Genomic DNA, 23,354 nt, shown 5'->3' with positions numbered 1-23,354 from the left:
ATCTGACAGATCTGCACTACTCCCAGTGATATCTTGGTGATGCAAAGGCAAGAATGGGCAGCTTATTCTCTTGGAAACCAACTCTAAATTCTCCTTCATCAGGAGAACAAATTAATATGTCACGGCCCATCCAGCTCAGGCTGCATCTTCACCATTCCTTGCTGCCGACATCACATGTGGTGTTTTCTATCCCTTCATTTTGTGGCTCCATGTCTTGGCTGAACGAGGCTCTCGCTGCCAGTGTGCACAGCAAGTTTCCATGTTTAACTGTTCAGGAGTGCTGGCACAGACCTCAGTTTGCCTGGCAGGCTGTGCTCCTCAGGAAACCCAGTACGAGAGCGCACCTCACTTGCTGCAAGAGTCACTCCTGGCCGGTGTCCAGCCCCATGCACAGCATTCCCCGGAGTCTGGGACCAGCACACAGGACACTGCTGCCCCAGGGCAGCACTCGCATCTCTCCTTTGCTGGGCTTCCCAAGCTTTCCATTCATGCTTCTATTCGTGGTGAGGGGCCTTGCCTCTCAGGCTGGGGTCCTTAAGTCTCTCTAGGCTGGGGCCCTGCCTCTCCCTGTGTCAGCCACTCCCTCTAGTTCAGCACCACCATCACCCCAGAGCACCAATCCTGCATGTCTCCCATGCTCTATGGCCAGTCCTGCCATCACGCTGCTCACACCGAATTCCCGAGTGGGGCAGCATCCTGAGGGAATGCTCAGAAGTGGCATTCTGCTCTGAGAGAGCCTGCCCTGCCCACCTGCACCTGCCCCTGTGGCAGCTCACCTGCTGCAGGTCCTGTTTCCCCGCAAGAGCCAGGGGAGCTGCTGGGCTGTCAGGCAAGCATGCTGGCTGCCCTGCCTCAGTGGAACCATGCTGGAATGGAGACTCAGGCTGCCCATGGCTCTTGCCCCAATTTCTGGCCTGAGAGATGGCCTATTTTAAAGCCACCATGATGTTTTGGTTTTGTCTACAGAAGAATGACCTCAACAGCTAACTTAAGTCTCCCACAGGACACTGGCAATATCCATGTGATTCTCTCAGCAAGAAATTCTTTCCCCCCTGCAGCCACAAGTTCCCATTGAAAACTCAACAAAGGGATGAGAAGCTGCAGTAATTTGGAAAAACAGCACTAAACAACCAGGCCACTGATGGAGAGTGAAACTAGACAAGGCAAGTGAAAAGCTGGTGAAAATATGCAGTATCCTTGTATGTTGGGGAAGATGAATCAGGAAAGCCTTATAAATATGATTTCTGGCAAAAGATTTTGAGAATTTAGAAACTATAAGTGAGATTGAAATGAAAGCAAGATTTGAGATCCCTTAGTTACTGAACAACTGGAAAACAATGGTGTGGCTGGCTAGAAGTAATCCCCTTTTGATGGAACAAGGCCCTCTGCTTGCAGACAGGTCCAAGGGTCCGAGCAGACCCTGCCAGCTTGGCAGAAGGGGTCCAAAGAGTAATTTTTAGGGTTTAAAATGTAGCACAGTATGGTAATGTAGTGATTCTTATAGGTGGTATGGAAATGCTGTAGGATTTGTATATTGTACTAGATTAGTTAGTGAGAATTAGAATATTCAACACAGAAGATGATTTATTGTATTGTAATGGGAACTTTGCTCTCTTAGCTCTTGTCTCTTCGCTGTTGCCTTTTACACTCTTACCCCTTTTACTCTCTTCTGCTTTTACTCTCTTACCCTCTCATCCTCTCTACCCCTCTCTTCTCTCGGGCCTGCTCTGAGCTGCATCTGGCAGCTCCCAGCAGGGCCCTGCACCCACACCCTCTGCAATAAACCCCAAGTTCTATGACCTGGCTGCAGAGATCTCTCGTCTCCGTCTGTCCCAACCGTCCTACCCCTGTCAATCCTACACTTGTAGAATGTTGTTTTCCAGCCTCTCTTCTGCCACATGGTCATACTCCATGTCCAGCTGCACATCAGTTCTCCCTCAGAGGTTTCACCTTGGTACCCACACCACAATCTAGCCACAAAGTCTTTCCAAAATCCATGCAATCACCTCCTTGTTCTTGTCTCCCATGAACTCCAGTTAGGTGCAAAGTATCTTAAGCTCAGTCACTCTGGATACTTCTTTGTGGAATGTGCTCTGAAAGTGCATGAATGATGTCATGCCATCAGCTGTCTTATTCCAAAAGGTTCAGGCTTATAGCCCCCTCTCAGATCTTAACCACAAACTGCAGGTAGGGCGAAGCACCTTGTCACAGTGTCATCACTGGCTGTGATGCTCTCCACACTTCCAACTGCAAGGTGCTGGCACCAAACACACAGCCAATAAAAACCCCAAACGTGCCATTCCATGACAGATACAGCTGAGCTTGGGGTGGAGGCTGTGCCATGGGTATGTGCTCTCACTTCATTGGCATTCAGCCAATATGATCTGGGATTTTGATTTTACCAGAGCCTTAACTTGGAGCACATTAAATACAGCCCTGTAGCTCCTGGGACACAGAGGCAAAACTTTTCCTCACCTCAGAGAGGAATTCTGATGTAGAAACAAAACTATCAATGTGCATGAAGGGGCTGTCCACACCATTTAGTGTCCACTTCCCTTGTTTGGCTGAATTGGAAGGAGCATAGGACTAAGGAAGAGCATGGTGTCCCTGTAGTCTACCCCTGAGGGAGCTCAGAGGTGTGGTTTGTAACAGGGCAACTGTGTGGGGAGTGAACTGGATTTTTTTCCATGGGTGGAAATTGCTCTTGGAGATGCAAGCAGGTGGGATTTTGGTTGGGGTAATCATCTGGCAGCTACCAGTACTAACAAACTCCACTCTTGAGAGGCCAAGGCACAGAGCCCTTGTGCAGGGAACAACTCTGCAGTGCTGTGGTCTCACAATCAACGACCTTACTGTCAGCAGGATCTGAGCTGAAAACTTTAGACAGAAAAAATGATAACTCTAAACTTTGTTGCAGAGATAAAAAGAAAGTTCAAGTGATAGATTTTGTATGGGTAATATTATGTAGATATCATGCATTTTTTATTGTATTATGAACTTCATTATGGTGTTTTCTATCTTACTTACTCTTGTCCCTCCTGCAACATGATGGAATCAAAAGAAAAAACAATGCTTCATAAACACAAACACAAACACAAACACCAACACCAACTGTTCTGCTCCAGCAACAGGCACCACTTGACTTACAGATGGAGGAAATTTGCAGTCTAAGACCCAAGAGGGTTAGTTGGAGTTTCATGTTCTCCATAGCTCCCTCCCCATGGGATCTGGTACTCAAAAGAGACACCAATGGTCAACACAAGACATACTCCTGCTCCCAAAGTAGAGGCTTGAAAGTGTTTTTAAACTTTAAAGTGTTTTATGATAATGTCAGACTGAGAGTAGCCTCCAGGGCACTATGTTATACAACTAACACTTCACTCCCAAATATTGGCACGACAGTTTAAGCTGTGTGATGTGGAAAGGAGAAGGGACAAGAGCCAGCACATGCTGTTTGGGTATCCATTTCAGTTTGCTTTGGGCTCTGCCAAGGAAAGTGCTTACTTGGGAAAGGATTTTCAACACCAGCAGGGAGGGCAAAAGCAGCTGTTCAGCACACCATCCGTCCTCAGCACACACCTCTTTCATTCCCCATCCTCTGCAAGTGCAAAGCGAAGCACGATCTGACTTTGCCCTCTGGAGGCATGGAATTGGCATGGCACAGAGAGACACAGTCCCAGAGGTGACTGAACTACAGCGCTGCCTTTTGGAACATCTGATAGGAAAATCTATTCCCAGCTGGAGCTTCCCACAAGCCAGAAGGCAGAGCATTACTGATAAGGCAGCTTCATACCAAAGGAGATGGGTTTTGATTTGTACAGGGTAATACTACCCTTGTCTGCTGTGCAATTCAAGAACTTGGGTGTTGGTACAGGATGGTTGGTTTTTTTTCTCTTGACACAAACTCTGCAGCATGTGATTTGAAATTCTGCCCAGTGTCTGCATCCAGCTACTGTACACGCTACACGCACATGTGGTCCACAGCAAGTGCCACTGCATGGTTTATTCTGCTAGCTCCATAGGACTTTTTGCTATCTCCCAGATTATTGGGAATCTGCAGAGATAAGCAGGTGGTCAGTGACTCCTGGGCCCCTCATTTAGCTGGAAAGTAGGGCTGGGGTTTGTTTGCTGCATGGAAATGGATATTCTCTCTCACACACACACATACACACACAGAGACCACACACCAGATTTTTCTCCAAGCAGATAAACAGCTCAACAACTCTGTTGGACACCTCCAAGCAAGCTGCGTTTCACTAGGATAAACAGCTCTTACCTCCCCTTTCTCTCTTAAAAATAATTTGTGTAATGCCCAAGAGGGCTTTGGTAAAGCTTTTCCTACAAAGATAGGTTCAGCAGGGCACTCAGGTTCTGGAAGAACTGGCAGGAGACACCAAGACATGATCAGGATCAGGTGTATACAGCCGTGCACAGCACCTGCACACCTGTGCATATCCACCTCTCTGCACACACATCTGCCTATATCTGCTTCTTGCCTACATGCCCACATGTAAGCCTCGGGTCCAACCACAAACCTGCGTGTCCTGGCACTTTTGTCCACACACTCACCTGTCACAAACTTGACCCAAACTTGACCCAAACTTGACCCAAACTTGACTAGTGGCACACCCAGAAGCTCTCACTCACATCCTCACCCCCACACCAGTGCCCTTGCACACCCATGTACCCATGCACATGCACCCTGCCATGCACACAGGTGCCTGCACACCTGCACACACTTTCCTTCTCACCTTTAGGACGTCCTGCCAGTCCTGCCATCTCCTTTATTTTCTGGCTTGCAAGGAACATCACACCAGCAGGTGAGGAGGCTGTGCCCAGGCCTGAGGGCATGTGTCACAGGGGTTCAAGTCCTGGGCAAGCATTCCCCACCAGCTGGCACACTCGGCTGGGCTTTGACCCTCAGCCCCAAGTATCTGAGCAAACATGAGGGAGCTGGCAGATATGTCCCAGCACTAGCTTGTGGAGAGCCTGGCATCCTTCCTGGTTGGATCTTGGTCCTGTGGCATAAGCCTCAGGGACAAGCAGGTCAGCTCAGGGGCACGGGAGCCTAGCCCTGGGCCAAATCGCTGCTGGGTACCAGGTAGGAGGGCTCTAACCTGAGTGCATTATTCTACTTAGCACTCGGCAAGCAGACCGCGTAGCCTAAGCCCGCACTTACTATCTCTCCGCACGCAGATCTGTCACCGGTTGTTTTTTTTCCAGCCTAATTTGTTTCGACAGCTTGATTTCCGCAAAGAAGCGTTGGATTCCCTGGGCTAAGTTCCCCGGGGGCGACTGTCCGGCGCGGACCGGCAGCATTCCCTCCCGGCAGCGGCGGCCGCTCATCGCTGCCACCTCTCCCCGCCCGCCGGCCCCGACGGCAGCGAGCCCTGCGGGGAGGCGCGTTAAATGCCGTGCCCGGACACCCGCACCGGGATCCCGGAGACATCCAGCTTCGTTCGGTGCTCCGGAGCTGTACGCTCCCGACGGCGGCGGCTCCACGGCGCCGCGACGGCGCTGGGGACCAGGACCAGCGGCGAGGGGCGGGAGGGGGGTGCGGGCAGGGCGCTGCTCCGACCCGCGGCAGCAGCGGCGGCACGCCCGGCCCTGCCCGCGCCTCCCGGGCGGCGGGGCGTAGCAGGGGGAGTGCCGGCCGCCCGGGCGCGGAGCCGCCGGACACCGCCGCATAAAAGCCGCAGTCGTGCCGCGCTGCGCTCCCTCGGCTCGGTCCGGGGCGGAGCCGCTCCGACGGCCACATGACAGCCGAGAGCCGGCTGCCGCCGGGCCCCCCGCCGCCGCCCCCGCCGCTGAAGGCGGACGCGGTGCCGCCGGGAGAGGAGGCGGCGGCGGCGGCGGCGGGGGCGCGGGGCGGGCGGCGGCGCCGCAAGCGTCCGGCGGAGCGGGGCAAGCCGCCCTACAGCTACATCGCCCTCATCGCCATGGCCATCGGGCAGGCGCCCGAGCGGCGACTGACGCTCGGCGGCATCTACCGCTTCATCACCGAGCGCTTCCCCTTCTACCGCGACAGCCCCCGCAAGTGGCAGAACAGCATCCGCCACAACCTCACCCTCAATGACTGCTTTGTCAAGGTGCCCCGGGAGCCGGGCCGCCCCGGCAAGGGCAACTACTGGACGCTGGACCCTCACGCCCGCGACATGTTCGAGAGCGGGTCGTTCCTCCGCCGCAGAAAGCGTTTCAAGCGCAGCGATCTCTCCACCTACCCGGCCTTCCTCGCCGAGCGCCCCGCCGCTCCGTGCCGCCTCCTCCCGCTGCCCGCCCCGCCGCCCCCCGCCGACCTGGCCCCGGCACCCGCCGCCGCCTCCTGCGCCTTCGCCGCCGCCTTCCCCGCGCAGGGCTGCGCCTCCGCCGCCCTGCCCCACGCCTACGGCCCGCTGCCCGCCGCTCCCGGGCCCTACGCGCCCGCGGGCCCCGGGCCGCTGTACGCGCCGTCGGGGCGCATCGTGCTGCCCGCCTCTCCGCCCGGCCCGGCCCCGCTCTACGGGCGCCGCTCCCCCGCGCCATACCCGGCGCTGCCCCCCGCCTACGGCGCCGCAGGGCAGCTGGGTGCCGCCGAGCCCGCACCGCGGCACGGCACCTACCCTGGAGGCCCCGACAGGTTCGTCCCGGCGCTCTGACCTGTCCCGGAGAGGCCCGACAGAGCGGACCGGAGCCCGAGAGACGGCGGAGTGCGGGGGTGACCCGGCACGGCTGCTCCCGGCGCTGCCCGGGAAGATGCTGAAGAACCTTGGGCTGCACCTTCGTATTCTGCCATCTGCCGAGGCTTCCTGGCGAGGAGTGTCACAGTCAGCCCTGGGGACTTAGGGTGCCCTGTCCAGCCCTGTCCGCTCTAGGCAGTAAAGTCCTAGGGACTGACAAGTGCTTGGATGGGGCAAGCAGTCTCTTCTTTTTCTACAGCCTTTCCTGGAGCAGGTGCTCAAAGCTTGCTGCCAGGCTCCCACCCTCCCGGCACACCCAACCGGGCCCCTTCTGGTCTACCCAGGAAGATTTCACGTTTAAAAGTCTCTCCTCTGTTCATGATTCTTTTAAAAGAGAATTAAATCTCTGTTGGTGAGGTGAAGGAGGGAGGCAGGAGGAATCATTCCCTGGCCTGATGCAGGCAAAGCTGTAAAAGCAGAATGCACTGGCACTGATGGGGTGGCATGTCCTTGATGGCTATTGCTTTAGCCCCAGGCTTTGCACCAGCGGTGTGGCCAAGTCTGGAGAAGGTTTGGATGCCAGGGCTGCAGAAAAACACATCAAGTGACATCCTTGGAGGTGCTGTGCTCTGTGCTGCAGGGGTGGGATTGGAACTACAAAAATTTTACCATGGGCATGCCCAGCTGCTGGAAGAGGGACACAGGGAGGCTGTGGGACCTCTGCCCTTGGAGGCCTTTCCAGCTTGATTGGACGGAGCCTGACCTGCCTCTGAAGTCATAGCCAACATTGAATCCGGACTTGTTTTGAGTGGAGACCTGGTCCTGAGCTCTGCAGAGGTACTTACAGCCTAAATTATTTTGATCCCAAGATCAGCCCAGCTCTGTCTGTAGCCTAGAGAAATTGGCATATATAGGAGAAAACTTCTGTTTCTGGAACACAAGAGGAAGGACACAGTGCCTTTTCATTTTCAGTTGCTCCACTTTCAAACTTTCCAGGAATGGAAAAGAGTGAAGAAAGATATGGAGAGGGAACAACTATTAGGAATGTCTGTGAGACAAAAGCTTGAAACTAGATCTGTGGGGAAACTCAGGCATACCCCTGCCAACAGATCCTACCACCCTGGAAAGGAGTCTGGAGCAGGAGTGTGTACCCAGGGCTGTGCTTGGGGCTGTGGGTATAGAGGGAGCTGACACAGCCCTGCTCCCTGGTCTTCTTATACAGCTTCTTTTTCCCATGGAGTGGGGACCTTGTGTATCCAGGGCCAGGAGGAGGCTGGTGAGAAGATCCTGCAGTATGGTGAGGCCTTGTATGGGGAGAGGAAACGAGAAAGTGCAGCCAGAACCTCAGCAGGAGTTTTGGAAGAATAGACCGGAGTCTTCCTTACCAGAGAAGGGTATAGAACTACATAGTATAACTCATGTTGGAAAAGATATTGGGAAATTTCTGTTCCAATCTGCTACCCAAATCAGGGTCAGCTATGGCTCAGACAGTAGGCTCAGCCCTATGTTGTTGAGTCTCCATCACGTCCAAGGATGGAGATAGCACAGTCTCTTTGGGCAACCTCACTGTCCTTGTGGGGGAGAAGTTTCTCCTTGTACCCTCCATTTAGTACTTCTCTAGTCCCATCTCCTGTTTACTGTCTCTTGTCCTACTGCTGTGCTTTGCTGCCAAGAGGCTTTGATCCCATGAAGACACCTGTATCTTCTGCTCTGCATGTTTCAGATGAGGTCCTCAGCAGGATGAAATCTGTGTAGAGGCAGCTTTCTTGCTTTCCGTGGGTGCTACGGTCCACATATCCAGGTGGGACATGAGAGAAGAAATGGAGGGGAGCAGGAAGGTGGTTGGGTGTCCTCACAGCACAGCTTGGTGTGGAGAAGAGTAAAGCCCTCTGCAGTACGTGGGCAGGAGAAGCTGTACATCTGCCTTCCGTGGGGCTGTGAGGTAGGAGATGAGTTTTGGATTCAAGGGTTCAGAGTGCCAGGGATGGGATGTGGTGAGGGTGAGAGTGACCTGAGAGCACTGCCCTGTGTCCGTGTAGACCTGTCTGTGGCAGTGCAGGAAGCTGTTGTCCATACACAGACCTGGGGAGGCTGCTCCATGTGTGAAGCCAGTGCGGGGCAAGCACAGACAGCAGGTGTAAGCACCACTCAACTCTTTGGTGTGCTGAGCTCAGTCAGATTTTTGCCTTCCTGCCTTTCTGAAGAGGTACGTTGTATCTTCCTTGTTCTTCCTGGTCCTGGCACATCCAGAAGCTGCTGCCATCCTGGAGAGAGCTGTCCCAGCCAGGGGCAGGTCTCCTCAGCTGCTGTGCTAACACCTCTCCCAACTCTCTTTTCACCATCTAGAAGAGGATCTGTACACCTAGCTGTGCTAACTCCTAGCATTTTTGATAGCTGCTGGCTCTGCTTTCATTGCCTGCAAAGACTGGACTGTGTCACTTTGACAGCAAGCCAAACCTCTTGCTCATTTTAGGGTAGCTGGGAGAAGAGCTGTCCTGCCTTTTAATGCCTTTCTTTCCTTCCTGTAGAAGCAGTTATCAATGTGGACCAGATAATTTTCATAGAACCACAGCAGTGCTGGGTTGGAAGGGACTCATCAGGATCATCAAGCCCAGCCCCTGTACCTGTGCAGGACACCCCAAGAACCACACCACGTGCCTGAGAGTATTGTCCAAATGCTTCTTGATCTCTGTCAGGCTTGGTGCTTGCTCCCTGGAGAGCCTGTTCCAGTGCTCAGCCACCGTCTGGGGTGATATCCAACCTAAACCTCCCTCCGTGCCTCCATGAATCTTGTCATTGGTCACGAGAGTGAAGAGCTTTGATCTCCTCTGGCCCTTGTTCCTCTCATTTTGTTCTCTGCTTCAACCCTCATGCCACTTTAGAGTTCAGTCTAAAAAAAGGTCACCAATGATTATGATACAGGTTTTGAGGAAGATGCTTCTGAACTCAGCATCTGTAGGCAGTTTTGGGGAGCAAAACTCAATGTCTGAAGAACAAGCCTGACAGATCTTGGTGACTTAGAAAACACAGACTGGGTAGGTTCAGTTGTGTGTTGTTTGTAGAGAAGGTCTAGATGATTGTTCTTGTTGCTCTCCAGATCTTTTATACCTACAAACTAGGGAAACTGGGCATATCTAGATGGTAATTTTTTTTGCAGCAGGTACAGTGATGAACTTGCTGTCTTAAGAACCTGAAACATGATCAAAAACTGCTTAAACTTTGGTCACAAACAGCTAGAAACCCTGGTCAGAACTGTGAAGAGCTACTGGGACCATTCAGGGGACTCTATATATCTGTGTGGGGTCTGTGCTTTGAGCTTTTTTAGGCAAAGCCAGCCTTTGCCAGTGCTGGCAGTGCTCCAACCTCCCGCCTGGAGACTCCAGCAATCCCTTCCCACCGGCACTGCTGTGGTTTTGTGGCTATTCCAACCTCCCTGAGCTGTTGTGTAGGCTCAGGTGCCAAGGGCGTGGGTCTGTCCAGGCTGTGCCTTGTGGCACTGAGATGTGCTGCCCCTGTGCCCACATGTGACACGGGACTGCCTGGCCACTGACAGAGGAAGATATGCTTGTTGTGTCCTTGGGGAGCCATGGGCTTGGGTCTCTCTGTGAGGATATGGGGATATGCCAAGGGGATGTGTTAGACAGCTGGATCTCAGTGTATACTTGTGCCATGGGGATATGTTAAACATGTGGATCTCAATGTGTTTTTGTCTGGGACGTTGCTTGCAATTCTCAGGCAGCACCAAGAATAAGAAAAAAATTTTCTTATTTTTGTAAATTTTCTGATTTCTGTAAAATTTTTGATTTATTGTAAATATCTAAGAGCCTTCCTGTTAGCAAAGTTAGTCTAAGTTTCAAATTACTCTTTTGATTTCTGTCAGAAGAGTCCAATAAATCTGGATTGTAAACCTGTAGGAAACTCTTAAGTGTGAGAACTGATAGAAGAGAGAGGGGCCTTGAAAATGTTCATTCCTCAAAGGACAGAGCCTCAGTTCCTCTTCTGCCCAAGTTCTGATGTAGTCAGGCCCTGAGTGGACTTTGAGAAAGAAGTGGACTGTACAGCCTAGCAGAACATTATATTCTGTATATGAGATTTTTTTGGGGGTTTTTTTTGTGGGTTTTTTTTTTTTTTTTTTTTTTGTATTTACTCTTCTACTTCACTTAAAATGGAAATAAATCTTTGCATTGTTTGCAATGAAGTGTCTCTGAGTTTACTCTTTCAAGACTTCCCTGTTCTCCTGAGACTGGGAGACGTACAGAGACATGCGTGACATGTGCTGCTCATTGCTTTTTACCCTGTTGTACCTTGAGGTTTTTTTTGGTCTGCTGGGTTGCTGAAGACATCAGAGAAAGGAGGAGGGATGGCTCAGCAGGGCCAGGCCACAGGTGGTGTACCAAACCTCCACAAGCCCTTGAGCCACCAGTCTGCTTTGAGGGTGTCCTGTCAGGCCATAAGCATGCCCAATGTATCAATGCATGAAGCTCCATCCCAGCCCTGTGTCTCTGCTAGAAAAAGGATCAGGCAGGGAAGGCTGCTACCTGTGAGAGGAATGGGAGCTCAGAGATGGGCACGGGCATTGTGGCTGGCATTAATTACTCTCTGATGCTCCAGCATGGAGCTGGGCCAGCTAGAGGAGATGTTACTGCTGGAAACATTATGTTGCCTGTCCTTTTGCAGCAGCACCAGAAATGCTTGGTCTTGCCTCCTGCACCCCAGGCCAGTTATTTTTTTTGGCTGCAGAGATGGAGCTCCTGCAGCCGCAGGCTGACACTGCGCTCACCTTGTGCAACAGCAACATCTGTGGGAGCGATTCAATGGCTAATGGGAGTGTAACAGGCCTTCAGGGGCAACTCCACACTCCAGGATGATGAACTGGCTTGCACCTGGGCAAGATGATGGCAGATGTTGCCCCTTCTCCTGCTGACAGGGCGGTGACTGGCTTCCTAAGGGTGTTTGGTGATAGTAAATTCTGCAGTTGTTGCCCTGCCAAGAGCCCAGGCTGCTTGGACGGCAATGACTGAGATAGGAACAGGTAGTTTAATCTGCCAAGTTACCAAAGAGCAGATAGGAAAGTCTTCTTCAATAGCTTTGGGATTCCCAAGTATGCTTTATCTGCCTTTGAAAGTGACAAGAAGTGGATCAAATCTGTGAGAAAGAGTAGGCAGGGGAGGCCCCTGCCATTTTGCCAGCAGGGAGTACCTTGGAGGGAGTCCAGAGCTCTGTGAGTTGTAACTGGAGAGCAGTCTGTGTAGGTGCAGTTGGACTTTAGCTGTATCCATTACCTAGAGCTGCCATGTCAGTGACCAGAGAGGGCATCCCACTCATGTGGGACCTGGAAGTGAGCTAATGTGAGCATAGGAAGTCTGATGGGGGTCTGACTTTACAGAGTCTGGTGTACAAGAATACAGGGCCCCATGCTGGCACAAAGAACAACTTCACAACCTTGTGTTGGTGTAATCTTGAAGCCCTGATTTGTTGGAAGCCCTCTCTAGACAGCAGAGCTGGTTTCTTAACTCAGTACAGTTGAAATGTATGTCTTCTCCTGTCCAAGGTCAAGAAGTCAAGGTGGGAGATGGTGGCATGGGCTACACCTGGAAGTTGGTGTTATTTTTGGGAGTTACTTTTGGATGTGGTGCAGTCATCCAACCCCTCTTTGCATGGGCAAACTTAGGGGCAGGGAAGCCCAGCTTGGGGCTGCCAGACTGAACTCTCACCTCTTCTGCACAGGGTGCAGCTGGCCAATGAAGTACTCTGGCCACACTGCTTGGGCTAAGAGGAAAAGAGGCTGTATCCTAGCCTCCTCTGATGGCAGGAAGTCAGCAGGGCTGCTGTACGCTCTGGCTGAAAATGGCTATGGGGAGGAGGCAGGGATATTGACTGTGGACTGTGTGCACAGGAGAGCTTACTGAGTGCACTGCTATCCCTTCTCCGATGCCAGGGAGCTAAGATTCATCAGGTTTGGAAGAATTTGGAAAGCTGTTGTCTGGATGTGAGCTATGCAAAGAGATCCTAATTGATTAAGGAACAGTTTTTCACCTTTTTTGTTCAGTGTCAATGCCAGAGCTCCTGGTCCGATTGCTGAGACACAGCTTGCTTGGTGCATGAACCACTCTGAGTCAATTATCCCTGTGGCTGGCTCTTGCAAGGACACTATCTGCATCTCATGTTGACCTCTTCCACTTGGGAAAAGGTGCTCATGAATCCAGGTTGTCAGCTTCTGGGGTTACCAAACGTTGTCTGAGGCCTCGTATCACTTCTGCAGCCGTATGTTTGTACACATAGCCTGTCTTCAGGCTCACTGGAGTGCTGGCCCTAGAACTGGCCAATTAAATAGTGACTCCCTAGCCACTCTTCCTGTGTTCTCAGGTTTGTGGCTGCAAGAATAGAGGGGGAGCAAGACTTACAGAGTATCAGCATGGCGATGTCTGCAACGGGCAAACTGTGATGTTCTCAGAGGTTTCCTTCCCTTCATCAGGAGGTGCATACTGATGGCGATGATTTCTTCCTTCTCCATCTTTGGGTACACTTGAGTTTATTGCTGTACGTGTATTCTTTTTCAGTAGTTCTCAAATTGTTTTGGTGGTTTGGGGTTTTTTTGGTTTGTTTGTTTGTTTGTTTGTTTTTTTTTTTTTGTACTTCTTGTTTTCTCAAAAATTGCCTTTACTTGAATAAAATGTGCTTGCATTTCTGCAGCAATGAATAATTGACCACTGCAATAGACTTGGACCCTGATGTTGCCCTGGAGTTACAGACAGATCAGGCCACACAGAATAAATGCCTAAGTGAGAAGTGCCACTCTGTCATGGTGTGAGAGGCCATGCCTGGGTATTATTGTTGATGTTGGTGGATTTTTCATGGAGGAAGCAGGGGATGATTCAGAGTTTCGACCTTTATGCAGGAAACATTTGTTTAAAAAAAAAAGTTTTCCTTCTTGGGTAATTTCTTTTGCATTTTGTTTCCATGGAGGTTTTCTCCACCATTCCCTTCTGGAGAAAAGGCAAAAGAAAAGTTCTCTTGCAGCAACCAGGGAAAATGGTTTCATGCCTTCCCACTTAAGTGGATATAAGATATAGTACCTCTCTGCCACAACAGGAACTGAACTTGAATCCAGGAAGACCTCGGGGAGACCTCATAGCACTTTCCACTATCTAAAGGAGGCCTACAGGAAAACTGGAGAGGAACTTTTGACAAGAGCCATGTGCTGGGACAAAGGACAATGACTAAAGTGAAGAAAATACCTGATCTAAGTGGATTTAGATCAGGTATTTGGAAGAAATTCCTGTGAAGGTGGTGAGGCACAGGCACAGGCTGCGCAGAGAAGCTGTGGATGCTCCATCCCTGGACGTGCTCCAAGCCAGGCTGGATGGGTCTGTGAGCAATCCGGGGGGAGAAGGGATGCCCTTTGAGGTCCTTTCGGACGCCAGCTGCGTCCTTTCGGTGCTGCCGCTAGAGCGCACTGCCGGCCGCGCCCTGCTAGAGCGCACTGCCGGCCGCGCCGGGCGCTCGGAGCGGGGCGGGCGCCGCTGGCAGCGCGGATCGCGGGCAGCGCGGATCGGCCGGGCCGGGCCTAGCCCCAGAGGCACACGCGAGAGCTGCCCCTTCAGCCCGCCGTCCGAGCCTGAGCAAGCGGCCGTGCCCGCGGGCATGTGGTTAATACTGCCCCCAAGCTCCATTTTAGCGCTTTCGTGAGCTCCCAGGGAGAGGCCCGTAGCGGAGAGAGTTGATAAAAGCATCATTATAAGGGCTGCAAAGCACAGATCACACTGTTTCCCACGCAAGCTATATCCTGGTTTCTTCATGTTTTTTGTGTCCTGTCAGTGAAAACCTCAGGCTGTCTGAGGGAGACAGTCACAGCTTATGCTCTGCACGCCAAGTCTCTCTGGATACACTGAATTTCAGGCTTGGACAAGTGGCCATTCCCCCTGCCTTATGTGAGCCCACAGCAGGAATACTGGATCCAGTGCAAGAAAGTCATTCTTTTGCTGGAGCTCAGCTGAGGACATCAAGGAAGGGAGCAGGACACAGGAGATAGGCTGAAGGAATCAGCATTGTTCTCAGGGAGAGCAGGTGAGCATGGGGTCTAACTTGCAGTCTGAAAGAGGGTTACAGAGAAGATGGAACTGGGATCTTCTCTGAAGGGTACTAAGACAGAGAAAGAGGCACGGAGCTAAAGCTGTGCTGAGAGAAAGCCTGGTGGGACATAAAGGAAAGCCATTCTTTCCTTGAAAGTGGGGCAGCCCTGGAATGAGAACAAGAGGGGGATCATCTCACGTCTTGGAGAAGGTCAGCACTTGACTAGAGAAAACCCAAAGCAGTCTGGTCAGACTTAGCCATGCTCTGAGTAGGGGCTGGATTCAGGATCTCCAGGTGTCTCTCCTCACTTAGCTTTTTGTACAGTTACGTGATTTCCTGGCAGACCAGGAGAGTCAGGCCAGGTGGTGGAGCACTGATGAGCCTGGCTGGACGCACAGCTCCAGTCTGTGGCGGCCCTGGCAGCATTATAAAAGTATTTATTTAAATAGTGAACACAGGATGGGAAGGAGCGGAGCTAACAAGCCCTGAGCAGGAAGTGGTGGCCAGAGAGGGAGTGGGTATTTGCTGTCTCCAGGATTTACTGTTTAAAGTCAATATTAGGGAATTAATTAGCAAATTTTTCTTATCATGTAAGACCAGGCACTTATGGGGTGGAATGGCTTTCACTGACTTGTGGCGGCTTCTGGCTCTAAGTTGCTTGCCAACTTCTTTCTGCTGAGGCTTAGCTACAACTTCACTTCTCCTAAGGACAGGAAGATCTTTCTGGTTCAAAACATCACCCATGAGCAATAGTCTGCCACAGATCACCCCCGACTTTCAGCAAATGTGGGGGGCTCCATATATGAAGAGTAATTTGAGCAGTGGAAAGCCAGGATGCACAAACTAAACTTCCCTTATCCCACAGAGCTGGAAGCATATTTCCTGAAAGGATACTGAAAGGTAATCAGCATGTACAGAGGAGAGTCTGGTTCTCCAGGATATGATGTTAGGTTTCCTCTCCTTAGCACTTGTGTCATGGCTGTCAGCACTCAGGATGGCCTCCCGTGCTCTGCAGGAGGGGGGTCAGGACCTGCAGCCCTGAGAAAAGCTCACAGGAGCGTGTTCAGTGCAGCCCAGTTGACTTTAACCAATGTCCTGCTGAATCTAACTAGCGAGGAGAAACTACAGTGCTCGTGTCCACCGTGTACCACAACACACCTTCATCGGTGTGCCACAAGGAACAGGTCAGAGCATCCTGGAGGAGCCTCAGGCAGCCCTGCCAGTTTACAGCACAGCAAGGATCACTGTGTCAGGCACTTACCTGGCTCCCTGGACTGGCCCCATAGTTCAGAGGCTATTTCCCTGCACCCATATCATTCTCTTTGCCAGTAAGGAGGCTGCAGTCAGTTAAAGGTCTCTGCCCTCCCCCCTTCCTGATTTCCCCTTCATGTCAGACCCAGACCATAGCTGTCATCCAGTTTTCACCCAGAGCATGAAAATTTACTTTACTGGACTCTCTGCCAAGGCCCTGGGTAAAGACATCTGTCTTGGACTCAGGAAGGAGGGAAGAGAGGAAGAAGGTGACTTGTTGCACCTGCAAAACAGCAGCCTCCCTGTCCCAGATACAGCTGTCCTTGCCAGCCTGTCCCCAGCTCCATTCAGGCAGCAGAGCCTACCTCAGGGGTACACATGGACCACCTCGAGTCCAGCCTCATGCCTGAACCCCATCTGTATAAGCAAGAGCTCTGTTATCTGTCCTCTCAACAGAGAAAGAACCAACGCATGGCCAGTGAAAGTGTTGATAAGGAGGGCTTTATCTTTCTCTTGTTCAGTTTGTGATAAGATTTTTCTTGTTTGCATAGGCACACCTTTTTTACTGTCTGCCAAAGAAGACAAAGTAAGGGCAGCTCTAAGAGAGAGCAGTACCTGGAATGACTCCAGGACTTCCTAGCCACCAAAGACATCTCCAAAGGGATGAACAGAGGTGCTTGCTCTGGTTCCTGCGCATCTCTTCTCTCAGGGAGCTCTCCCAGCCCTCCCAGTGCAAGGGTAAGCACTGCTGCCCACGTGTGTTTCAAGAGTGAATGTTGTCCCATGTTCATGGACACCTCACTCTGCCAGGCCTTCACCACCTCCTACAGCTCCACTTCACAATGGAGAAGGTGGAATGTGGTTGTGCTGTGCCCTCCTTGATTGATGTAAGCTGTAAGATGAGTCTGAAACCCCCTAGAAGTTTCTTCTCCTCAAAATCTAAAGGGCTTTGGAAGCCAGGAAAATCTAAATGTCTGCAGATGTGGAGTGGGCAGCATGGCTGATTCCTGCTCCCTGTCAGCACTGCAGAGGGTTAGAGAGCAGGGAAGGGCACTGGAGAGCAGGGAAGGGCCACAGGGTCTCTGCCATGGCACATGTGGGGCTCCAGCAGCTGGAAGGGTCTCCTGGCCTGCCTGGCAGCAGCCACTGCCCAGCCTTTCTGCAGCACGGTGTGGGCACCACACTTGCAGGAGGGCCCCAGCACAAGTGTTGTGATGTTGCTCCTCCGCAATATGACCTCCAGCCTCTGGCTCCACTTCAGGCCAGTGCGGCCTCAGCTGCCTTCCCCCAGTGCCTTGGTTTAAGAGCAAACCTCACAGACAGAAGTTCCTTCCATGCTGCAGGGCTTCCACAAACCCTCTTGTTGTACCTTAGATATTTGGGGTTGTGGGTGAGGTTTGAGTAGTTCATGGCAGAAGCTGAGAGATCTTGTTTAGCTGCCACTGGTATCAGTGGCTCAAGGGGAGAGCAAAACCTCGAGTTAGCGGATATGCCTATGGAGAACAAAACAGTGTCAGGATATCTGACAAGGGAAACCCATCCCTCCAGGAGCTGCCCTGGACGGGGGAAAGGAGCTGGATTTGCTTTGGTATGGTGCTGCTGAATGCTTTCTGCTTCTGCACCCACCAGGTGCTTTAGAGCTTCCGGCAGTGTAACTGTGGGGGTCAGAACTTCAGCACAGGGAGGCTGTGGAAGAACTGGCAAGCACTTGCTCCTCATGTGATGTCCCTGACACCAAAGCAGGGATGGGACGTCAAGGGTGTCCATCGTGTCACTGGAGACTCTTACACAAGCTGTGACACAGAGCCTCGAGGGCTCTGGGACAGCAGCAGCAACGTGTCCAGAGCCATAAGAAAATCCCCCAAATCAGGGGTGCCTGCAGGGTCTGGCCAGCCTTGTGCTCTGGGAGACAGGCCCTTGGGAAGTCAGACAATGGCAATATGACCTCCCCTCCTCCTCAAGAGGAGAAGGATCCCTTGTGTCAGGATATTATAGGAATGTAAGAGAGCCTCTTCCCTTGCTGTGCACAGGAACAAGGATCGCAAGACCCAAAACAAGGGCAGATACCCAGGGCACCCCATTACCTCCTGGCTTCAGGAGAAATCCTGCGTGAAACTGGGGAGTCAGGGAGACAATGACTGTGCAGAGTGTCTCCTGTCTTTGTCCCAGATGGCATTTTCCTGACAAAAGTGTATAATTCAGCCACGTTCCAGCCCAATGCACTCAGCTGTTTTCAACCTCTTTTGTTTGTCTTACAAGGGAGAGTGAAGCTGCCCAGAAATTAAAACCAAAAAATATATCCAGCTTTAGAAAAGCAAGATGTTTATTGCAGATGAAAACAGGCTATGAGAAAAACTTTCAGACTAAAAATAATAGCACAAAAGGTGGTGGGGTTTGTGGGGTGCAGTAAAAAGCCCAAGCTGGGCTTCTCCAGCCAGCTAAAATCACAGTGAGTGTTAGCTTTGCAATGTCACTCACATTTATGCAAATAAGAAATTACTTTCAGAAACACAGGTGGATGCTGGACTGTACGACTGAAGTGTAGTGTGGCAGAGCACTGTGAAGCCTTCCATGGGCCCAAGCAAAACAGCCTGTTTGCAGAGAGAGCAGGAGGCTCATAAGTCACAGGCAACTCCCTAGGGGCTACCTCTCTAGCCTGGAAGAAGCATAGAAAGCAGAGTGACAAGGAGAGTATGGGCTTTATGGTTCCCAAGAAAACAGCTGCTCAAAATCACTGTGCCATACTTATCAAGTTTGTGAGGTGAGAGTAAAAATAAAAAATATCCCCAAACAATCAGAAAGTTAATACAGAATATGCGGAATGTATTCGTTATCCTGGTGGTCGTTTTCCAGAGGAGTATTGAACTCTTCTAGTATATCTGCTTCTGCTGGTTTCAGCACATCCTCTTCACCTGCAAGGCATGTAAGGGACAGATCATTTCATACTGGGGGGCTCCCCTGTTACCTCCCTGTCCCATGTTAAAGCCTCCCTGGCCAGTCTCCTGCAATTGCCCAGAGAAGGCATTAGGTGGACTGCCTGCTTTCCAAGGGCGCTCCCTGTTGTGCAGGGGAGTTGGAGAAGGTAAGGCACTGGTGGGTTTAAAGCCAGAGGCAATAACCACAACCCTGATGGTTGCCCATTTCAAGACCTCAGGGCTGGAGGCTGGACACCCACCCCAGAGCCCAGGATGCAGAATAGCTGCTTTCCATGGCGTGATGGCACCACATGCCTTGCATCAACAGGCCTTTTCTTCCCCCCTGCAGAGACACTGCTGGAAATACCATAGTTGAGGGTCAGAGTATTGTCACCTCCTCTGAAGCAGAACCTTAGTTTTCCTGCTTTTGAAGCAACTTGCATGCTTGACCCAATGACTGCTAAAGTGAATGTTCTCTACTCTTCCCACGACAGATCTGGGAGCAAATCCTGCTGCAGTAGCTGTAAATGCATTTTCTGAGCCCAGACACCAGCCTGCCATTCTGACCAGCTTAGTGCCCTTCATGACTCAGTCCTGGCAGGTTTCAAAGATGTAGTTGCCTGCAGGCTCCCACTCTTTTTCCCAGTGCCCACTTTGCTCTCCCACCCTCCCAGTGTCATCCCTGAAACTGGATAGACAGAGCATGTCTTGACTTTGGCTCCCCCAACCAGCTCTGACCACAAAAACCCTCATCTTCTCTCCACAGAGAAGAGATCTTCACAGAAATATATCCCTCTGTGCTAATATGGCTCTTGGCAGAGCCACAGAAGTGTTCTTAGGACAAGGAGTTAGAAAGAACCAGGTGCACAACCCCATCCCAATGACTGACTAGCTTGTCATCACTCCCCTGGACTCGAAGAGAGCTGTCTGTCCCTGCAGTCCCACCATCCCCCCACCCGTTCTCAGCTACCCCAGTTTTGTGGGGTAGGACCCATGCCCTGGAGATGAGGCAGGGTTGTTGTTGGTAAGGCGGGCACCCTTGGCTGACAGTCCTCAGGCGGCAGCGCTGCACTGCCCCCAGGCCAGCACGGGGCCAGCAGCTCTGCGGCAACTCACCAGCAGGGTCCGAGCTCCTGTCTGCCAGCTCCCCTTCCACTGCCACCGCTGGCAGCCCACCGACCATGTTCTGGATGGGCAGCATGGGTGGCTGCTGTTGAAAGCCTGCTTCAGGCAGCGCTGGCTCCGAGGGCTCTGGCTCCGAGGGCACTGGCTCACCCTTCTCCTCTGGGTCGGGCTGGGGCTCCACTGCTGGCTCTGACTCCAGGACAGCCTTGACCACTGTCTGACAGCCCCGTCCTCTTTTGGCTCTTCTGGCTCTCCTTTGCTGTTCGTTCTTATAGTCTCTGCCAGGGGATTTCACAGGGATGAATAGAACAAAGGACTTTCCCTTCTGCCTAAGGCAGTTTGCTGGGTCCCCTGTTGTGATTGTGACCCAGCTCATCCTGCAGAAGCTGCAATTCTTCAGCCCACCTCCCGAGCCCTGCACAGCAGCCTTCTGCAGCTGCACCAGTGGGCAGGAGCTTGGGCAACAAATTCTTCCTCAGCCTCACATTATGATTGAGGTTTGCTTGCTATCCCTCACCCATCTCTCCCCCCAGTGCCTGTGCAGACCTTGAGCGGCTACTGGCTGCATGTCACCTTTCCTCACTGAGGACTGATGGCTCTGTCCTTGGGTAAAGATCGAGAGACTGGGCCGTGTCTGGGCTCAGATTAAGTGCACCACAAAAGCACTATGACAGAAAAAGCAAGATTTACCTCATAACCCACTGAGCTGAATCTTTCTCCAGGGCTTCTGCTTTTCTTTTCCTGAGCAACTCCCGGTCTCTCAAGCGACGGGTTATGATGACATCTACGAGGATAAAGCGAGTGCCAACCTGACGTTCTAATCCTTCCCTGCCTGGCACTAGAGCACTGAGGCAAGAGGCCATGGCTTTTTTGTCCCAAAGGCATCTTAATATGAAACTCCTTGAGCACTGTACTTCCAGCACAGCCTCAGTGGGGAGGATTTGATGACACCTCACCCATAACTCCCAGGCTCCTAGCCTGACAATTACTGTAGATTTCCAGGTACAATTTCTTGAGGTGACCCATGTCCAACCTACTCCCATACTGAAGGGACCTGGGGCATGGTGCCTTTGATCAGGCATCAGTACAGACTGCAAGATAATTCTTCATGTTTTCTCCATTGTTACACGTTTTCCCAGACAGCTGGAACTGGCCACCACAGAAATTAAGATGTTTATCTAAAAACCTAAAAGAAAGCCTTGACCCACAGAACAGACAATCCTTCAAAACAGGAGCAGCTCTGTGGGGGCAAGGATGAGCCAGAGGGCACAGCCTTACCCACACAGATGCTCCCATGCATTGGGCTGAGACCTCGTGGGGAGATGGTGATGCAACCAGAGACCAAGACAGGGCTAGTATACCCTGCTGGGGTTGAGAAAACCAGTCCCAAACACCACACAAACAGCCCCAAGCTGGTCTGCAGCTGTGAGGAAGACCATGGCAGGGCCTAAGAAAGACTAACTGATTTGAGAAAGCTCCAATGCTGGCTTTATTATTTGGGCAGGATATGCAGGTTGCATACAGCCAGTAGCAGAGAGGAGCACTCCCCAGATCCCAGATCACCACACCTTCCTTGGCCAAGGTAAGCAGTGTCCATTTCACTGGTTGCAAAGGGCTCCAAACGGCTTCCTGAGGCAAAGACCAGCCTAAAAAATGGTCTGAAATTCACTTCTCCATGTCTTTTTGTCCTAAAAGACAGCAATCCCTGATGATTTCTAGTGTAGACTCTAAGCTGTGGTAGTAAAAACTTGTCTCCAATCAAGCAGCATGCTACCCAATTCCAGGAGACACAGGGAGCAACACTACTGCCCTGAGGCCTTGAGAGAGAGGGAATTCTTCCCAAAGGTACACTGAAGAGATCACAAAAGAAATTATTATCATAGTTTCAACAAAACCCACACAAGTGGAAAAGCAAGACTATGACCTCCTCCTTCCAGATGTAATTGGATCCAGCTCCTTTAACAAAAAGCCTTGGCTCACACTAAAGTAGTGAAATCAGTGAAAAATTGTCATTTTGTCATTCTCTTGATCAGATGGTAAAATTGTCAAGGTGAGAAAGACTTATGAGGCTGAGCTGGGAATACAGGTCTTTTATTAAATGCCAAGTATTTATTAAATGCCAGTAAAACTGGCATTGCATTGTCCTGTCCTGTAGTCCAGGACAGGACAATGCAAAACTGACAGCAGGAGCCAGTCTCTGCCCAAAGTAGGTTTTTACACAAGACACGTGTAAATTTACACAAGACACGAGTATTTATGTTGGTCTATGCTTCAATGTCCTCACCAAAGCAGAGTCAGCTTTAAAATTACATCTGACTGCCCAGAACACTGTCCAGGGAAGCTGAGAATAACTCCAAGACAAGTGGGAGGTTGTTCCCTGATACGAGGCAGTAACAGAGACAGTAGGGCTCAGCCAGCAGGAGGTGACTCTGCCATCCACTTAGAAAAAGGCAGTAAACTCCCTGGGAAGATGAGGTTACAAGTTGCAGTAGCAGGATCTGCACAGGGCCTCGGTTCAGCTACTGAAGTACATAATCCCTTGCACATCCCATCTGTAGCCAAGGTAATTTTATTTTCCTTTCAAAATGTCTTGTGAGCTGTAAAAGCAATTTTAGCTGCTTGCATTCCATCTCCTTCCCAGTCCATTCTAAGAAAACATCCCTAATTCACTTCTAACTGGTCCAAGAAAGCACTCCCACAACAGCTCCAAAGCTGTCACCTGCCAGCACTAAGCAGGGGAGACCACAGTAAAACATATGCATCCTGATGAAAAAATGTTTACTAGAGGGCACTAAGAAGCAGAAATTAAATGAAAAGAGAAAAGAAAATCAAGCTATAAAAACAATGAGGCAGTACTGCCAGTCTGCAAAGAGACAATCTACTGATGCTCTCTGAAGGACTTTAGTTGAAAAGCCTTTATATGTGCTTTGGGATCTGGAACATAACAGGTAAAAAGACACGCATTCACAGTTAAATGTGCATCCTCTACCCCCAAGCATAGACTAATAATTATTAGTTCCTTTCTGAGAAAAACTTGGTAACAAAAATCATGCTCTCCTCTCTCCAAAAACTCAAGTTAGGAATGTTGTCATCTTACCCGGCACAGCATACTCCTCACAGGCTGCAGAGGGTGGCAGGGAAGAGTCCGAAGAAGCGTGGTCTTTGCCTAAACTCTCCATTGTTCTTTGCAGTTTTAATTAGAAAGTAGCTTAGTTCCCTGGAAACAGCATCTGGAGATACTGGTGCAGCATAATGAGAGCTTGAAAAAAATGCAGACTGCCCGCCCCAAACCTCTTATCTGGCCAGGCCACTAGGAGGGTAATAATATTCTCCT

At 51.2% G+C, this 23,354-nt stretch overlaps 2 protein-coding genes across 2 annotated transcripts; one reads left to right on the top strand and one right to left on the bottom strand.

The window, feature by feature from the left end:
- The first annotated feature begins 5,756 nt into the window (after nucleotides 1-5,756).
- FOXE1 (forkhead box E1) lies at nucleotides 5,757-10,761 on the top strand. The gene is made up of 2 exons (XM_059493174.1): nucleotides 5,757-8,598; nucleotides 9,185-10,761. Exon 1 carries the CDS (start codon nucleotides 5,757-5,759, stop codon nucleotides 6,633-6,635), a length of 879 nt encoding a protein of 292 aa, XP_059349157.1. The 3' UTR covers nucleotides 6,636-8,598; nucleotides 9,185-10,761.
- Nucleotides 10,762-18,285: 7,524 nt separating this feature from the next.
- HEMGN (hemogen) lies at nucleotides 18,286-23,354 on the bottom strand. Its single transcript, XM_059491927.1, has 4 exons — nucleotides 23,118-23,354; nucleotides 20,711-20,804; nucleotides 20,012-20,298; nucleotides 18,286-18,892 (listed from the first exon to the last, which is right to left on the bottom strand). The coding sequence occupies exons 1-4, from the start codon at nucleotides 23,197-23,199 to the stop codon at nucleotides 18,783-18,785; spliced, it is 573 nt and encodes a 190-aa protein (XP_059347910.1). The 5' UTR covers nucleotides 23,200-23,354; the 3' UTR covers nucleotides 18,286-18,782.

The sequence above is a fragment of the Ammospiza nelsoni genome, chromosome Z (assembly GCF_027579445.1).
Source record: "Ammospiza nelsoni isolate bAmmNel1 chromosome Z, bAmmNel1.pri, whole genome shotgun sequence".
Taxonomy (NCBI): Eukaryota; Metazoa; Chordata; class Aves; order Passeriformes; family Passerellidae; genus Ammospiza; species Ammospiza nelsoni.
This window is presented reverse-complemented; position numbering and strand designations above follow the sequence as displayed.

Coding starts and splice junctions, on each gene's coding strand:
- HEMGN (XM_059491927.1), bottom strand. CDS start 23,199: ATGGAGAGTTTAGGCAAAGACCACGCTTCTTCGGACTCTTCCCTGCCA. Junction 20,805..23,117: donor TGAGGAGTATGCTGTGCCGG/GTAAGATGACAA, acceptor TTATCCTCGTAG/ATGTCATCATAACCCGTCGC. Junction 18,893..20,011: donor CAGGAGCTCGGACCCTGCTG/GTGAGTTGCCGC, acceptor CATGCCTTGCAG/GTGAAGAGGATGTGCTGAAA.
- FOXE1 (XM_059493174.1), top strand. CDS start 5,757: ATGACAGCCGAGAGCCGGCTGCCGCCGGGCCCCCCGCCGCCGCCCCCG.